The sequence below is a fragment of the Lepisosteus platostomus genome, chromosome 3 (genome assembly GCF_059453375.1).
Source record: "Lepisosteus platostomus isolate fLepPlt1 chromosome 3, fLepPlt1.hap1, whole genome shotgun sequence".
Classification (NCBI taxonomy): domain Eukaryota; kingdom Metazoa; phylum Chordata; class Actinopteri; order Semionotiformes; family Lepisosteidae; genus Lepisosteus; species Lepisosteus platostomus.
Window position 1 is genome coordinate 51,561,612 of NC_142613.1, and position 19,271 is coordinate 51,580,882.

The 19,271-nt window shown below is 49.0% G+C and overlaps 1 protein-coding gene across 1 annotated transcript in view; it reads right to left on the reverse strand.

Moving 5' to 3' along the window:
* Window positions 1–19,271, reverse strand: part of alk (ALK receptor tyrosine kinase) — a 255,900-nt gene that overhangs the window by 129,641 nt on the left and 106,988 nt on the right. The window contains exon 3 of the mRNA XM_088626040.1: window positions 2,897–3,007. Coding sequence (XP_088482166.1) covers window positions 2,897–3,007 — 111 coding nt within the window. The remainder of the gene's footprint in view (window positions 1–2,896; window positions 3,008–19,271) is intronic.

Below are 19,271 nucleotides of genomic sequence, written 5' to 3' on the forward strand. Positions count from 1 at the left end.
ATCACGTTGCTGCCTTTAGCCAAGATGTGTTCAAGAGTCCCTAAAAACATGGACTCACTTTTCTAGAAGTTAGACTCTCATGCTGTTTTTTTCGGTAGATTCGGTACATCTGGGTTTCATGGAATTCCTGCTCTAATCTCCTTTTCCGAATTTTACACATGGAAATTCCTGTTGAACTACCTCCTTGGTAGTGCTCTTGCCTCTGTTCTTGGTAGAGTTTCTGAGCGTCTCCAGTGAGTTCAGTGAGGAAGAATTTTAGCATTTACCTTTTAAGTGTACAAAAATAGTAACTATTTGTTCTTGCTAATTTGCGTTTTTTGCCTAGTGATGGTAAGAAAATAAATTGCAGGCACATTATATGATCTTTTTGATGCTAATTTTATAACTGCAGAATGTGTGGCTAAATTTCACACTTTCTATTTGTAGTGTATACTTCCTTTTCACCAAATAAAAGGTGAATTTTCATTTCTTAAGCATAAAGTGGTCAGTTACAAGTATTTGTAGAGAAGACAACTCCTGATATGGAAATTTAGAATGAGCTATGTCACCCTGAACCTGCTGTATAAAGCCCATTAGCTTCGACATCTTCATTCACTGCTCTCATATCTGCATGACTGTATCCTCTCCATGCGCAGGAATACAGGACTCGGCTGAACCACCCCTAACCCGAGTGAAGAGTTTTCTTTGACACTTTCTCCAGTGAGTTCAGGCAGACTTGCAGCTCTCTCGTACAGCTGCGTTGCAACAAAAGTAACGCACAGTTAATTGAGCTCAATGCCAATCAGGATCAGAAAGACTGCAGTGGGATTGTGTTCCTAAAGCTCCAGTGTCCCAGTGACTGGAGTGCAGAGAGTGAAGAGCCAGGGTGTGTGAGAGTGTCTCTGGGGAAGGAGTGTGTGAGGAGAGCTGAGGGAGAGTGTGAAGAGTCACTCCTGTGGTGAGAGCTGTGCTCACTCCCCTCACTCCTCCTTCACACACTCTTCTCTGTTCCCTCCTTTCAGGGGAAGATCCCCATTCAGGGAAATGGCTCCTTGTGTCTGAGAGTTCCTGCACAGCAGCCACTGGAAACACAGCTGAGAGAAATGGGCCTCAGTCTGTCTCCTCCTCTCTTTCAGGTTCTCTAGGTGGACACAGTCCTCAAAGCAGTGGAAACACGAAGCCATTTCATTCCTGCTGGATCTGTTTCTGCAAGGAGCAGAGTGGGAGACACAGACAGGAGAGAAGGTCTTGGAATTGTTATCATCAGTGTGCAGCTACACTCACTTTCCTTTTGATAACGATTCCAATAAGGAGCGTCAGTGTGATTTCCTGCTGGATCTGTATTCCCGTGTGAAGGACTATGAGTCTCAAACAGGCAGGAATGTTCTCCCAGCACTCCGGACAGTTCTCCTGCTCCAGTGTAGAGAACAGCAGCAAAGTCTTAGTCCTGGATTCCTGCTCATCACCGCTGCACAGTGAGACGTCAAGACACCCCCGGGGCACAGCGCTTGATCAATCCTGCCTCAGCACGGCGCAGCACTCTGGCCAGTTAGCGCCGGGCGCTGCTCCCTGCCTCATCAATCCTGTCCAAGCGAGGTGGATGAAAGGAAATTAGCGAAGGATTTGTAGACTTCCTCTCGAAGTGGTCTGAACTGCACCTGAAGAGCTTGTCATTCACAGAGCCACTCTGGGACCTGCCTGGGTAATGAGTCTTTGTTTTTCAGGGGGCAGAGATAAATGAAACGCTGAGCCAGGCGCTTATGGGATTAAATCGGTGTTAGTGTGAGCAGCACGGCCCGCTCTGGCTCTTTGACATACGGCTTCCTGAGCTGAAATTAGAAACGGGGGAAAAAAAGCTGCGGGCGACGAACCTCCAGAAGAAAAGAGGGGTGAAATTGGGGTTCCCCTGGTCTCCTCAGCCCACCTAACTCACCCTCTCGGGGGGGGGGGGGGGTTCCCCTGAATGTCACGTTACTGATGTCGAGCCAGGACAGTTCATTCCTGAAAAACACCCAATCTCATACAAAGGGCCTCTCCCTTCTCGGAGTCCCAGCGTAGAGCGAAACCAAACTGAAATCAAGCGAGTCTCGCCAAAACGCCCCTCCTGCAACGGGACAGGGACGACTCTTTCTCCTGAGGTGCAGTATTCATGCTAACTCCAACATGTTCTGTCCCAAGTAGGAGAAAAATCAGGGCTTTCTGATTAAGAATCCTTTCTCCTTCGCCAAAGAGTACAGAGTAACAGCTGCCCCCCTTGCCCCATGCCTCACGGAACACAGCCCAGTTTACCGGGGTCTGCAGACCCAGCCGGTCACACACACCCAGCAAAAGTCCGCTCTGCCAGCTCTATCTGCCTGTTTGCATGGATGATGGATAAAATATTAAACAGACAGAAATTAATCATCACACAGAAAGCTGGGAATGAGTGATGTGTCTGTCACTTAGATTTGACGCTTACTTGATCTCGGGGGAAAAAAAACACTAGGAATATCTACACACCTCAGAAACTGTTCTGATTTCTGGATTTACCCTGAGGCCGAGCAGTGGTGGGGTCCCAAGAGACCAGATCTTGGGAGCAGACTTAAGACATATTCGGTCACACTGACATATTCATATCCGATCTGATGACATCACTCAGCTCATATCCAATCTGATGACATCACTCAGCTCATATCCAATCTGATGACATCACTCAGCTCATATAAGGTCCGATGACATCACTCAGCTCATATGAAGTCAAGAACATGCAGCGAAACCGTCAACAAAAATAAAATCACTCTGTTTTTAACTGGCTGGTTTTGACCCTACCTGGCCTCACAATAACAGCATTTTCACAATCACGGCACTAACAACCCCATGGGCGCCAAGGCTCCTACGCGTCTTCCCTCCATCGCCGCTGGCGTTGCCCCTTTCTTACCTTCCTCCCAGCCTCCCCAGTCAGTCCAGAGACCCTGCGCATGCGTGATGCTCCAGCTGAACTCTGGGTAGTCCTCCTGGGCACAGGGCCGCCGGTCAGGGCAGCGGAGCTCTGGACAGGAACAAAGCACACAGTCACAGTTACACACAGTTCTACACTGACATTTGCATCTGCCTGGCATTTAATCTGTAATGTGACATTTTCCCTAAGAGTTGATGTTGTTATGATATCACCAGGAATGTGACTGATTTCTCTCCCAGGATGTGAAGTATTTTTAAGACTAAAAGCACTATATAAATTAAATAATAATAATAAAGCTGTCTGACTTGTCAAACCTATGGAGTCAAACCCAGAGCCCAGTAGTTACGACTTCAATTTGACTTCTCTGTGTGCCTTAATAATGTGCTGATAATGAGGGGGACACAGCAAACATGCGCGTTACTGCTGGAGAAGCTGTAAGTTTCAGGCACAATCCACAAAGAAAATCATTTGCAATACAGAGATGGTAATTGTTAAGGACTATCCCTAGTATTCTGGAGGACCAAGGAAGTAAAGTGGGAATTAAGGAATTCTACCAGGATAAGCTTCTGTAGCAATGAGAGATGCCAGAGCACTGGTAGTATCTGACACCCTGGTTTCTCTGAAGGAACAGCTGGATGAGATTCTCCAGTCAGGAAAAGAGGCACTTCTGTGCACAAAGTGTGGTGGGAGTGTGGAACAAGCTGCACAGCCATGTTAACTTTGAAGATGCCCTCTGATCTCTGAAGAAATGGATGCCATCCTGGGATCAATTAGCTACTAACTGCCTAACAGGCCAGATGGGCTGGTGCTCTCCTGACGCTCCGATAGAGAAGAGTGTCTCTTGCACCAGCGTGCCAGGGCTGGAAAGGAGGTTCTGGGTGACAGCGCCCCACCAAGGACGTCCCTCCTTTCCCACTTTTACACAGCTCTCCTCTCTGCTCCGCCAGCCTTCCTGGAGCAGCTGGTTAATGTGACAGATAGTCGCTGCTCGGCAAAAAAAAAAGCGAAAAGCAGAAAAACCCCCGAGATGCAGATAAAAGGGATAAAATGACACTTAGCAGGTTATTGAACAAGTAATGAAACAAGGAAAAGCGCGAGATATAAATAGCCTCTGTCCTGTCCGCTGGGTATCAAACAAATGTGCTTTGCAATTTCAATGGAGATGAAATTTCAATGGAAAAAAAAAAAAAAGCTCCATTAGTACTCGGAGAGCCGATGAACATCGGAACAAAATGTCTTATAAAAGGAGGCTGCTTCGCCCACTGACGCCTGACTGTGCTCAAGCGCATAAGACGTAAACAGTTGCATCCTCCCAGCTGCGAGCCCTGGGCAGAGAGAGCCTGTTCCTCTTTGAGCGGTCTCTGGCACTACTAAGTCATTGTGCGCAGGACGGGACCCGAGCAGAGGACCGGAACTGAGGAGGACTGAGCAGAGAGGCAGCGTCGGACCTAACAGGGCTGAGCCCCGTGCCCCCTGCCTTCCGCCCCCTGTCCGGTGATGAGCCCCAGTAATACAACCAGCTGATCAGTCGACCAAGAATCAATCAATAAACTGATGGATCGGTTTGTCAATAAACCAATCTGTCCCTTAAGCAATGATCTGATAAACCAAGCAACCAATCAATAAATTAATCATTTTATTAAATAAATCTATTAAATGATCAATTGATCCAACAATCGCTCCAGTTAATCAGATGATATTGTAACGCTTACGGCCGACAGGTACTGTGTAAGAGCCGGCATACCAGAGTAGGTGACGTCACCGCCCTTCCCTGTGATAGCAGGACTACAGCTACTGGGCTGTAGAGAGATCTCTCTTTAGCTCACCGGGCTGGGTCGCTGCAGAGAGACGCGGGAGTCCCGGGTTCGAGCCTCAGTCGGGATGGGGCCGGCCTAATGTGGCAAGGGCGCCCGCCAGAGCCCCTGTTGCGTTACAATATACTGTACCTGGGGATTGATGCACTTCAGATTTTGAAACAGAGACTTCTGGGTATTTAGGGGTTTGGATGCTTCCTGAGCCACTGCAGGTAACTTTGCTTTGTTTCCGAAAGCGTGTTGCAGCTGCATGGACTTTGCACTACACTTACTGACAAAGTCAGGCCAGCGAGTTTCTTCACAATGAACAGCGAAACACGAACATGAGGACACAAGGGGCAACCACAGGAAAGAAAATTTAAAACTGAGAGGGCACTTCTTTACACAAAGAGTTGTGGGAGTGTGGAAAAAAGCTACCCAGCCATGTTGTTGAAGCCGATAGCCTGGTTTCTAGGCATACAAGGAATGCTATAATGTATACAGTACCTATAGTTTCCCTCTGCCAATAATATGATATGTTGATGAATTACAAGTAATGTGTCTATATTGTAATTCAGAAAACTGAACACTTTTATAATTGCACTGTAGGAGGTTGAATGTCCACCAAGCCTATGAAGAATATCTACAATTTACAATATATACAAATCTATTTAAATCAGTACATGGTGAAAGCACTGTGCTCTGTGAAGAGGAACCAGCTGACACTCATTGTATCACCATACTGCGGTGCAGTGGCTCTGTGGTCAAGGATCTGTGCCTGTGGCTGGAAGATTGCCGGTTCAAATCCCGTGGCTGGCAGAGGAATTCTACTCCATTGGACCCCTGAGCAAGGCCCTTAACCCTAACTGCTCCTAACTGTGCCGTACGATGGCAGACCCTGTGCTCTGACCCCAAGCTTCTCCCTGTCTGTGTCTCCATGGAGAAAAGCTGGGGTATGTGAAAAGACAAATTCCTAATGCAAGAAATTGTATAGGGCTAATAAAGAAACATTATTAGATCTCTAGTTCTGACAGGTTTGTTGGGGATAGCTGGTGTCACCAGTTGGTGGCAACTGCTCAACACTCTGGACTAGAATTTACAATCCATGCCCTAGTGTGGTGATTGGAGATGGTGAAAGTGAGATCCTTTAAAACTGAAGTGTTGACAGCCTTAGTCATGGAAGATCCAGAGCTGTTTGTAAGAGTAATAATAATTGCTTACACTCATATAGCGCTTTTCTGGACACTCCACTCAAAGTCCCAGGAGGTCTCCCATCTTAGCCACTGAAGCTTAGCTTCAGTGGTTTGCCAGTTGTGAGTTGCAGAGTGATATGGTATCCTAGATAAACTCCAATCTGCACTGTCCAGTCTCTCCTCCCTAAAGTACACCCTTAATTCAGCTGCTGCATTATTTTCTCACTCTTCCCATTATCTGCTGGTACAGAATGGTGCTGTGTGTCTCCAGGTGGGGCTGCTGGTGCAGAATGGTGCTGTGTGTCTCCAGTGGGGCTGCTGGTGCAGAATGGTGCTGTGTGTCTCCAGTGGGGCTGCTGGTACAGAATGGTGCTGTGTCTCCCCAGTGGGGCTGCTGGTGCAGAATGGTGCTGTGTGTCTCCAGTGGGGCTGCTGGTGCAGAATGGTGCTGTGTGTCTCTGGTTAGGGTTGAGGGATAACAGTTTTTTTATAGCTATGAATAGTGGGAAATTAATATTAGCTAGAGCCATTTCACAAGGCTGAACCTTCAGAAGAGACTTTTAATTCTTGGAAGATAGCACTCCTGGACACCTGTTTTCTCTTATTAGGGCTCATCAGCAAAAGGTGGGATTAGAAGTCACTACAGACGTTCCACCCCCTCCTGTGAAACAGCAAGACCTCGTTAATATTCATTATTCTAATAGATAGGTAGGTAAAATAAAGGCCGTGATAACAACAGTGCGGAGTGCTCATTAATCAGCACTACTCCTCGCTCATTTCATCGAGGAAGAAAAATGAAATCAGACACGGAGCGAGCTGTGTGAAGGATTTCATAGTGGATTTTCCTGAAGACTGATGAATCAAACAGAGCACAGGCATCAGGAATGAGCGCCAAGACATTGACTGATGAGAAAAACTGTTTATCTTCAGATATGGTGATTCATTTTCACTTAGTCATGTCTAATGCTGCCGCAGAGGAGAGAGGCGCCACTTCCATATCGTGGCCACAATCCATCTGCGTTTACCTCTGACTGGAGAGCTGCAGCTTTGTGCTTGCCACATACAGCGTGATGGTGCTGCCCTTTACCTCTTTGTAAATAATTCACAGTCGTATGTCACCGATATTGACAGAGATTGATTACTCTTCCCTTCCGCTGTCTTCCTCGCCTGACCCGATCTCCCTCTCCCTCACACCCTCTTCCTCGCCTGACCCGATCTCCCTCTCCCTCACACCCTCTCCCTCACCTGACCCGATCTCCCTCTCCCTCACACCCTCTTCCTCGCCTGACCCGATCTCCCTCTCCCTCACACCCTCTCCCTCACCTGACTCTCTCTTCCTCAAACCCTGTCCCTCACCTAACGATCTCTCTCCCTCACCTAATCTCTGACATTATCTTTCTCTTCCCATCTCCCACCCCCCCACCAGTTTCTCTCACTCTCTCCCTCGCTGGCTTACTCCCTGTCCTCTCCCTCAGCACCACTCTCTCTTACTCACCCTCTCTCTCCTAATTCAGAGAGCTTTATCTCTCACTCATCTCTATTCAATGCACATTATTGATATGACCAATGAATTACATGTGTTGCCAAAGCAGATCCAATCAACACAACATCCATAAGCACTTACTGTACAGTACAAAACCATCATAGGACATTTACATACATACGTACAGCACAAAGAACGTTATTGAGAGACGGGCTCACTGTTCCTCAGGCTGTGACAGGAGACCACATACTGGGCTGCCAGTTCAACTGAGTTCCCTCCTCCCTCTCCCAGTAGGATTGGGAGTTGTTGTGATTCTGGCAGGTGTGGGACTTCTAGGATTAGATTTATTATATTAGAGAAGAATGTTTGTCTAAATCCACAGTGTTTCTCACAACGCAGAAGAAAGGGCATCTCTGTCTCTATTTCTCCCTGCTGGCAGTGGGAGCACAGCCTGTCCTCTCTGGGCAGCCAGGTCTGCCTGTGTCCCCAGTTTCTATGGCCAGGCTGTGGTCACTGAGCCTGTACTTCCTCAGGGTCTGTTTCTGTTTGTTGTTTCTGATCTTGGTCAAATATTCGGCTAGTGTGTATTATCTGTTTAGGGTTCTGTAGTATTCCAGTTTATGTTGTGTTTGTGTGTGTGTGTCCCAGTGTGTGAGATATTGCTGTTTGATCTGTGCTGTGATGTGGTTGAGTCTGGGTTGTGGTGCTCTAACAGTGCTGTCCTGAGGCTGGTTAGTGTTGGTGTGGCTCAGGTCGGTGAGCCTCAGGACCAGCTGGCTCAGGGGGCTCTGTTCTGGGCTCAGCTCTTGGCTCAGCAGGGCCTTGTGGTGGTAGGAAGTGGTTGGAGTTTTTATGTGGACACGGAGGATGTTTTTAATGAACTCCATGTGTAGAGTTTATATTTTACATCTCATTTGATGTAATCCTGAACTGTAAGTGGACCCCATATTCCACTGTACTCCCCCTCAGCCCCAGTGTGTCTGACTCACCCTCTCACGTCCGGATTCAGAGAGAACCTTCTCTCTGTCTCCCTCAGCCCCAGTGTGTCTGACTCACCCTCTCACGTCCGGATTCAGAGAGAACCCTCTCTCTGTCTCCCTCAGCCCCAGTGTCTGACTCACCCTCTCACGTCCGGATTCAGAGAGCTCCCTCTCTCTGTCTCCCTCAGCCCCAGTGTCTGACTCACCCTCTCACGTCCGGATTCAGAGAGCTCCCTCTCTCTCTCAGCCCCAGTGTGTCTGACTCACCCTCTCACGTCCGGATTCAGAGAGAACCTTCTCTCTGTCTCCCTCAGCCCCAGTGTGTCTGACTCACCCTCTCACGTCCGGATTCAGAGAGCTCCCTCTCTCTGTCTCCCTCAGCCCCAGTGTCTGACTCACCCTCTCACGTCCGGATTCAGAGAGCTCCCTCTCTCTCTCAGCCCCAGTGTGTCTGACTCACCCTCTCACGTCCGGATTCAGAGAGCTCCCTCTCTCCCTCAGCCCCAGTGTGTCTGACTCACCCTCTAACGTCTGGATTCAGAGAGAACCCTCTTTCCCTCACTCTCTCTGTCCTCTCTCTTCACAGCTACTTGCCTCATCCTCTTTCTCCAGCCTGTCTCTGTTTATACACAAACACTGCAGGACTGCCTCTTAGTTACAAATCCAATGCAAATTATAGATCACGCTGTGAAATTCAGATTCTTAAACAGACTCCATTACACATCTCAGATCAGCAATGCAAATGATTACAAGGAGTGTTTCTTCCAGTACTAAATAAATCATTAAAAATACTGTTTTAAATAGCGCCTCCCAAACCAAAACCTTCTCAAAGCACCATTACTTAGATACATGTAGGTTATAGATAAAGAGTGCAGGGATGAACGGTCCTGTTGAGGATAGAACTGACAGAATAGCTTCCAGGGCAACAGAAACAACATATACAAATCCAGATGGCAACTTTACAGAGTATTTACAGTGCCAAACTCGTTCCGTTAGCTGAATGGTCCCTGTCGGTGTGTAATAACTGTGGTTCTCTGTAAGGTCCCCTAGGCAGGGCGTGAATTTCAAGCAAAGATTCAGCCATGAAGACCAAGAAGCTTCCAAAACAGTTCAGGGATAAAGCAGTAGAGAGACTTAGATCAGGAGAAGTGTATTTAAACAATTCAAAGACGGTTATCATCTCTTCGAGCCTGGTGAAGACAGTCATTAAGAAGTGGGAGGCACCCAGACACTGTCTGGATCAGTATGTACTGTAGGCACAGATCAGGAGGAAGATTCAAAAATATTTCAGAAACTCTTTTTGAGCATGGTGAAGTCAATCATTAGGATATGGAAGGGCACACTTCCCTCCACACTGAGCGGCTGGGCCAGGAGGAAACTGGTGAGGCCAACAGAGGCTTTGAAAGAGCTACAGAGTTCAGTGGGGGATGAGTCAACAAAATCCCAGTCACTCCACAAAGGGAGACTGTATAAAACAACATCTCAAGTCCTATGTGTGGTCTGTAATAAAGCACTTCATCGATACTGGTCTCAATTGATTATGGTCTCAATGCAAAGTGTTACATCTGACACACACCCAGCATACAGTAGCACGTCACCCAATCAGCACCATCCCTCCTGTCAAGCACGGTGGTGGCAGCAGTCTGTTCTAGTCCTGACTCTCGTCAGCAGGGACTGGGTCGCTTGTCAAGACACAGACAAGAGCGTAGATGGTGCAAAGTACTGGCAAATTGTAGAAGAAACCTGCCTCAGACCTAAAACTGGGACAATAATTCACCTTTCAATCAGACAACAAACGCAAACAGAAGGCTAGGCTACACCGGAGTGGTGTAAGAATGTCTTTCAGTGGCCCAGTCCACGTTCTGACTTGAATCCTATTAATAATCAGTGGAAAGACATGAAAATTGCCATCCATAAGCAACCTGAGAGAGCTTGAGCAAACCTGCAAATAAAATGGGCAAAAATTGCACTGGGTTTGCAAAGCTGATAGAGACATAATTGCTGCCAAAAGTTCATCCACCAGATATTGGGTTTACGGTGTCTGGATATTTATACAATCAACATATTTCAGTTTTTGGGCATAAGGGACAGTTCCTTCAGCCTGTCAGTGTAGGACAGTCCCTTAATACTTGTATCAGTCTCCTCACAGTCTTCTCTGTTCAAGACTAAAGAGACTCTTTACACACAGAGGAATGTGGGAGTGTGGAATACACTACCCAGCCATGTTGCTGAACCCGATACCCTGGCTTCTTTCAAGAAATGTTTGATCCAAGGATCTTATCCTGCCTACTAAATACCAAAGGACTATGTGGTCCAAATGGCTTCCAGATGTTTGTAACCATTCTGATATTCTCTGGGTGCCTTCAGTAAAGCAATGGAATATTGAATTTCATTGTTACTTTCTAACCGGGTAGATCTACGGTATGTTTGTGTAATTCCTGCATTCAAATGCTACAATACACATCGTCAGACTATATCTGTCTCACTGGTTTCCATCTAAAAGGAGATCAGAGAATAACACTGAGCTGATCAGTGCATCAGTCAAGACAAGTCAGTTGCAAATACATTTCACATCACTGACATGAATCTATAGTACTGTACACATCACTTAATCACTGCACACAGATCAGAAGGACCAGCTCTTATTGAAAATGGAGTTGTGGTAGCCACTGATACACGAGCCCACCAGCTAATTTCCCCCCGTTTCCAGAGAGACAGTATGAGTTGCTTCTACCGTATATTCCTCCTCTCCGCGCCTGACGTTTTTAGTACGAGCAAGTCGGAATATGAACTCAGGCAAAGTGGATGACACCCAAATTGATTTGCAACTCATTCCAGGGTGCAGTAAATCACAACAGCAGCGCCATTAAAATGGCAGCAATTACTGTCTCTCCGAGCTCCAAGCTCCTAGCTCCTGTTAGCAGGTCAGGGTGCTTGAGAATCGTCTGGAGAAGGAAATACATTATAAATGAGTGTGTGACAGTTCTGTGTCAGTCTAGCAGTACATTATTGCCGAGTGTAGAGGGCCTTCCAGCTATTCTGCTTTCCTGAGGTGCTTGCTTGTTATGCAATGATAACGCAACAAATAAAACCACCATCCCGGTCTTTCGCTTATTTTAACTTGAGCACATAATTTGATATGTATTTATTCAAGAGGAATATGAACACGCAGAAAGAAAATGCGTTACGGAGTGCTGATGGAGAAGTTAGGGTGTAAGAAGCTTTGATTTAAGCTACATGGCAGGAGGAGAATTTAACCCCGAGACGGCTGCAAACGTGGAGGAAAGGGTCCGATATCCCAAAGCGAGGAAGGCAGAGAGTTCAGAAAGGAGGGAGGGGTAGGTCGTCACTGCGATATTTTTGATTTGGGGGGAAGTGACGTAACAGAATTGTGATTAAGAGGTGAACCTGCTGTTGGCCCACACATTCGTTAAAAAACTTTTTTTTAATTAAAAAAACATTAATAAAGAACAAAACCGTTTTCTCGTATGGATTTTTTTCACAGGAAGAGGCATTTCTGTCAAACCGCCCGGAAGTAAGGCGGAGGGCTGAGTCTGAGGAAAAACAGACTTACATTTGAGACCGTTTTCATCCAACTCTCATCTCAAGCGATGTTTCCTTTAGAAGTTTCGGGACTGGGTCGTCTCCCAGTCAGTATCCCCGGGAAATTTGTGTCCTCCGAAATGCGCACGCGGCATTTAATCTCTCCCCCTCCACTCTCCGCATATAAAATGCTTTAATACAACGCATAAGGAGAAAAGATGCTCATCGCGTGTGTGTGATTTCTTTCGGGTTCCCTCTTATTGTGAAAAGATCATTTAAGCTTTCACTCGAGTTGTGGCGATAAAAATGGTAACTGTAATAATCCCAATCAAACGCATTAAACGTCCACGGCGAAACCGCTATACAGGCGTACTAACAGCGGGCTCCAGTGTTATCCATTATATCCATGTCCAGTGTAATAAGCATGCAAACACACGAGGTCCCCGCGTATTCCCCTAATTATCCTGGAAAGTTTTGCGGAGCGCGCGCATTTCGCAGTGGGATACAGGTTCCGGGGAAGACCTCCTCGCGCCGGCTCTCCGAGGATTTCAGGAGAGTCAAAAAGGGATTCCCGGTTTTCCACTTCCAGGGTCTGAGCCACATGAGTGAACCATCAACCATTCCCAATTCCAGCATCCCCTGCCCACCCAACTGTAGCCAACGGGAGGCGCAAATTATAGGCCTCTGGCCCATCAGAAGCTTTATTTTCCTGAGCTCTGTTCTAGGTTATACTGTATATTGTAACGCTCTGGGGTTCACATGGGTATGCACCCTCATCGCTGCCACCTTGGGTCAGCCCCTCACTGCTGGGGACTCAAACCCGGGCCTCCGATGTCACTCATCAGGGACCCAGCCACTTGAGCCAAAGGGAGATCTCCCCTGAGCCCGGCGGCTGCGGTCCCTACTATTCACAGGGAAGGGCGGTGACGTCACCGCGCTGGTAAACCGGCTCTCACAACCCGCAATGTCCGCCGTATGCTTAACAGTAAGCGGGCAACCAAAAACTAACGTGTATTTAATTCTTAAATTCACATCTTAGGGAAATTCACAGCGAAGCATGGGCAGATTTCAAAACTCTGATTTGATACTGTACCCTGTAATTCGAAACCCGTGGGGGTGACTAGCAATATGATCAAGGGGTAGGTTAGGACATGCGCTGTGATCTGGGAGACGGAGGGTGGAGAATGACTCATTTCCCCGTCGGGCCTGTGCCGCCTCCAGCAGCGTGCGCAGACGCCGACACCGCAGGACGGTCGAGGAGGCAGGGAGAAGACAAGCCACCCGCTGCCTGAGGGCCCAGGGATGTGACCGATTTTAAAACGGGATCGTGTTTTCAGGGAGAGCAGGGGATTCTGCCACGTGGCCAGTGAGCAGTTTCTGAAAGGGGGTTCAACCAAGTAAATCAAGCAGGTTCCTCAGCCTGTCTGGGCCCTGTGTGTCTGGAGAAGGCCTCGGTCCCAGACTGCAGGCCTGTCCAGACTGTACCCGTTCAAAGTAGGCATCTCCAGCCCAGTCCAGTGGGGTTAAATCATCACTGTCTAAAATATAGAGCAATTCCCCTGAAATTAGGTCATTGTTATGAATCAAGCTTTTCAATTGTCCGTGCTCTTTCTTCAGTTCAGTATTTATGTGTCCATGTCCGTGCGTTCTGACTCAGAACAGGTCCTGCTCAGCCCGGCAGGAAGCGGATATCAGACACAGGACCTGCGCCTACTGGAGGAAGAGCTGGCAAGAGGATCAATAACATCCCCGAAGGCAAACATGGTGTTTAATGGTCAATAAATAAAGCATTTAAAGGCTTTATTCCTTTTCCTGTAAAAAATATTGTAACGCTCACGGCCACCATTGAGTGTGAGAGTCGGCTTACCAGAGCGGTGACGTCACAGCCCTTCCCTGTAATAGCAGGACCACAGCCGCTGGGCAGGGGGGAGATCTCTCTTTAGCTCAACAGGCTGGATCCCTGTTGAGTGACGCCGGAGGTCCGGGTTCGAGTCCCTGATGCGGCAGCAGGCGAGGGCGCCCACGTGAACCCTATAGCGTTACAATATGCTTGGTACTGCACTAATACAGGTTGGTTGCAGACAGAAACTCCAAGCTTCTCATTAGAATTAGATCAGGGGTGTCCAGTCCTGGTCCTGGAGGGTCAGTGTGTCTACGGGGTGTCCAGTCCTGGTCCTGGAGGGTCAGTGTGTTTGCAGGGTGTCCAGTCCTGGAGGGTCAGTGTGTCTGCAGGGTGTCCAGTCCTGGTCCTGGAGGGTCAGTGTGTTTGCAGGGTGTCCAGTCCTGGAGGGTCAGTGTGTCTGCAGGGTGTCCAGTCCTGGTCCTGGAGGGTCAGTGTGTCTGCAGGGTGTCCAGTCCTGGTCCTGCAGGGTCAGTGTGTCTGCAGGGTGTCCAGTCCTGGTCCTGGAGGGTCAGTGTGTCTGCAGGGTGTCCAGTCCTGGTCCTGCAGGGTCAGTGTGTCTGCAGGGTGTCCAGTCCTGGTCCTGCAGGGTCAGTGTGTCTGCAGGGTGTCCAGTACTGGTCCTGGAGGGTCAGTGTGTCTGAAGGGTGTCCAGTCCTGGTCCTGGAGGGTCAGTGTGTCTGCAGGGTGTCCAGTCCTGGTCCTGCAGGGTCAGTGTGTCTACGGGGTGTCCAGTCCTGGAGGGTCAGTGTGTCTGCAGGGTGTCCAGTCCTGGTCCTGCAGGGTCAGTGTGTCTGCAGGGTGTCCAGTCCTGGTCCTGGAGGGTCAGTGTGTCTGCAGGGTGTCCAGTCCTGGTCCTGCAGGGTCAGTGTGTCTGCAGGGTGTCCAGTCCTGGTCCTGCAGGGTCAGTGTGTCTGCAGGGTGTCCAGTCCTGGTCCTGGAGGGTCAGTGTGTCTGCAGGGTGTCCAGTCCTGGTCCTGCAGGGTCAGTGTGTCTACGGGGTGTCCAGTCCTGGAGGGTCAGTGTGTCTGCAGGGTGTCCAGTCCTGGTCCTGCAGGGTCAGTGTGTCTACGGGGTGTCCAGTCCTGGTCCTGGAGGGTCAGTGTGTCTGAAGGGTGTCCAGTCCTGGTCCTGAGGGTCAGTGTGTCTGCAGGGTGTCCAGTCCTGGTTCTGGAGGGTCAGTGTGTCTGCAGGGTGTCCAGTCCTGGTCCTGCAGGGTCAGTGTGTCTACGGGGTGTCCATTCCTGGTCCTGCAGGGTCAGTGTGTCTACGGGGTGTCCAGTCCTGGTCCTGGGAGGGTCAGCGTGTCTGCAGGGTGTCCAGTCCTGGTCCTGGGGGGGTCAGTGTGTCTGCAGGGTGTCCAGTCCTGGTCCTGGAGGGTCAGTGTGTCTACATGTTGTTGAAGCCGATACCCTGGTTTCCCCTGATCCTCATATCAGTTACCTCCTAACTTTAAAATGGGCTACAGCCGATGGGTCAAATTAAATTGGCACCTTTGGAATGAATAAAGTATTTTGAATGGAACTGAACTGAAATTGCCTCCTCTAGTTTCATCACCCCACTGCAGTCACAATATCCCTTGTCTACACACAGGGGACGAGCACTTGGGTCAGACTGCGGCTCATGGCGCTTGATTCGGATCTCAGAGAGCTTCTTTCAGGGCTTGTCAGGGGCAGGCTGAAATGAAAACTGTCATTTTTAAAGAAGAGGACATGTAAAGTCACCCTGGCTCTGTGCCAGATCAGAATCCCAGAATCAGCAGATCCCACACTCCGAAGCGACCCCTGTGAAAGTGTGGCAGTAGTTCTCTCCACAGTTCCTTAACTTTTTTGTTTTTTACTGGAATTCATTTGTTTCCGACTGGAATTACAGCTCATGCAGCAGCAGGTTCTTGGGCAGCCTGTGCTGCATAGTATATTAAACGTTAATGTGTTCTGTGCCTGATAACTAATTGATTCAGTTTATTTCATTCTGAGTTAAGTGCACAGAGTTTTGAACTGACTAATGCAGTTTGCGGTGCTCTTGCTGACAGAATATTGTCGGCCTCCAGTGACCTCGGGAGCAGTGTAGCGTGGTGGTCTCACGAGTGTCAGGTTGTGGGGTTGAGTCCTCACCCCAGTGGCTTCAGTCCACCCAGCTGGAGAAACAGACCAGTGTTTGCTGGGGGGGGGGGGGGATCTCTCTGACACTGCGATGAAACGGCATTCCGTTCAGAGAAGACAAGGGATCTTGTGATCCTGGTGCCATGGAAACTGGGATACACTCTGGACCACCTACTGTACCTAGTAACATGATCCAGGTATTCAAAATCCTCAAAAAACCCCAGGGGATTTCTTCACAATGTACAATAAAACACAAAGCAGAGTATGCTAGTGATACAGTAACTACAGTATGCGGGAACACATTTCAAACTGAGAACAGGAGGCGTCTCTTTACACAAAGAGCTGTGGGAGAAGAGCCCCAGCCATCTTTTGTATTGCTTCTTTCAAGTAGATGGTGGCTGAGATCCTGGCATGACTCTCGTTTGTGGCCTTTCTGACGTTCCTATGACTGACAAGACCTTCTCCTGCACTTGAACTAGGGCCCTTTCTGACTAATCACGGCACAGATTCTGAATCCACCTGCTCATACAGGCTGCAGACAGAGCGTGTTTCTTTTGCCTGTCACCTGGAACAGACTGACGTATGGCAGTGATGCATGTCTATAAACTGCGAGGCCAACTGACCGTGTAATTAATACCACCCCAAGAGGAATTCGCTGCAGTATGACAGGAACTAAAATCGCTTTTATTTTAAAGGTGACTAGCAATTTGTCCTTTATGGACTAATCCTCAAAAATGATGGATAGGCTACAAAAATAGAGCATATCCTTTTGAGAGAGACAGCCTTTGACATCAAACTTGTGCACGAGTAGGTTCACCATTCGTGTCCTCTTGCTTTAGAGCAGCGAAAGTGGGCAGCTCTATTCACACATCTAAAAATACACAGAAGCACCGCGGCTTCCACAGCGCTAGATTAAAGATTCATCACCGCTGTGCTATTGCATATTCTTCACCTTCACGGAACCTCATTAAAAAGATCTTGAAATAACTGGTGGTTTTCCGATGGTTTTTAAAGAAGGGAGAGCTGGTGATAGGCCCGCCCCCGACCTCAGTCAGACGGGGCCCAAAGTACGCCACCAGGCATATTAGCAGACAGTAGCCAAGGGGATTCTTCAGTTCCATGTCTTTCTCTTCAATCCTTATCTCGGTGGTTCTCGCAATTGCTTTTTTCAGCCCTTTGTCTCACTTTTGTTCCTTTCCTTCTTGCCGGGAGTCTGGGTGTCACGAATCACACCGGCGCCGCTGTTAGCAATTAGCACGGCACTCCCCGCTTTCACATACTGTATAAACCCCTTCACACCGTTCACTCCTCGCTCACTGTTGAGTTAGTCTTTGCCTTTCTCTTGTGCGCTTTCCTTCAATTACCGTTTACTGGATACCGACCCCGCTCTGCCTCCAACCTCGACTCCGTCTCTGCCTCTCGTCTCTTGGAACTTGTTTCCCTCACGGCCTCGTCCTCGACCCCGCTCTGTCTTCGACCTTGACTCCGTCTCTGCCTAACGTCTCTTGGATTTGTTTACCTCCCAGCCTCGACCTCTGGACTCCCGACCCCGACTCCGTCTCTGCCTCGTGTCTCTTGGATTTGTTTACCTCCCAGCCTCGACCTCTGGACTCCCGACCCCGACTCCGTCTCTGCCTCGTGTCTCTTGGATTTGTTTGCCTCGCTGCCTCGACCTCTGGACTCCCGACCTAGCCTGGCTACTCCGACCTCAAACTTCGTCTCTCGTCCCTTGGAAGTCTGACCTGTTTCTTGTTCGGACCCTATACGGTGTCAACATCTACACCACTCGTCTCCTTTGCGTTGTGTGACACTGGGCCTCCCTCCTGGAAGTAGAAAGACTGCTAGCTCTGCCCATGCCCAGCGCAGGGCGTCCGGCGTTTCCCGATTTCTGAACTGTGGGAGTCTGGAATGGGCCCCCCAGCCATGCTGTTGAAGACGATACCTTGGTTTCTCTCCAGAAACAGCTGGAGGAGATCCTGGGGTCAGTTAATGACCAACTGTCCGGCGGGCCAGACAGGCAAGGATAAGAAATGTCTTGGCCGGGAAACAAAGTGAGGGGCCTGTCAGTGTGCATTTTCTAGTGGTGATGCGCACTAAAAAAAATGAAGATTCGAGTAGATTATTCAGTGGTGCTCTGTACCTATAGCCAGCAGCTACAGTACATCACTCTGCAACTCACAACTGGCAGCCCACTGAAGCTCAGCAGGTGTGGTCAGTACGTGGATGGGAGACCTCCTGGGAAAAACTATGGTTGCTGCTGGTGTTAGTGGGGCCAGCGGGTGGCGCTCACCCTCTGGTCTGTGTAGGACCTAATTCCCAAGTGTAGTGTCAGGGCACTTTACTGTAAAAAGGCGTTGTCCTTCAGATGAGACGTTAAACCGAGTTCCTGACTCTCAGTGGTCATTAAAGAGGGTGTTTCTCGATAAGAGTAGGGAGTTATCCCGATATCCGGGCCAAATTTCCCCCCCTCAGCCTTTACAATGGCCTCCAAATTGTCCCCATGTATGATTGGCTTGCGCTTGCCCTGCGATGGACTGGCGCCCCACCCAGGGTGTGCCCTGCCTTGCGTTCGTTGCTTGCTGGGTAGGCTCCGGCTTCCCGTGACATCGTATGGTGTAAAGTGGTTTGGTAAATGACATGACTCTGTACCTCCTGCTATAGCCATGTCTTTATTTCTTCATGACATCAAATCATTTCATAGCATTATGATTTGCTAGAGCTAACAGCCATGACATTTAACCAATATATACACTGCAGGTTGGACTCAGGATCCGAGGATGGATGGGAGACCTCTTAGGAACTCTGGATTGCAGCTATATGCTGTGGTGGCAGACCGGGAGGTGTGGTGAGGGACACAGTACCACCCTTCAGATGAGATGAGAAAACCGTGGTCCTGACTCCTTGCTCATTAAGGATCTTTGTGTAGAGAATCACCTCCTGTTCTGGGTCTCAGACACACGCCACTGTATTCACTACCCGTGTGCTCTGGGCCGCGCTTCCCTGACGATTCGGACACATCGTCACTGCTGCAGATCCCGAATCCGCACGCCTGACCTTTCCCGTTCTGTTCTTGTGTATTTCAGTAGGCACGGTCCCTTGCAGGAGTTGGAGACGGTGTCCTCAGCACGCTGGCCGTAGAAAAGGCTTTGTTTGCTGGCAGCTCTGGTGTGAAACCAGGCCTCGCGGATAAGCTGTGACTACGGATGTTCTGGTCTTCCTCGTGTTCCACTCTGCTCCTTCTGCATAATGGCTGAATTCCCGCCGTCTCTTAAACCTTCATCTGTTAATCTAGAGGGGCAGCCGTTTCACTGGGCACCCATGTCTTTGTCTGCGTCCTGCTACACTTTCTTCAGGAAGCTG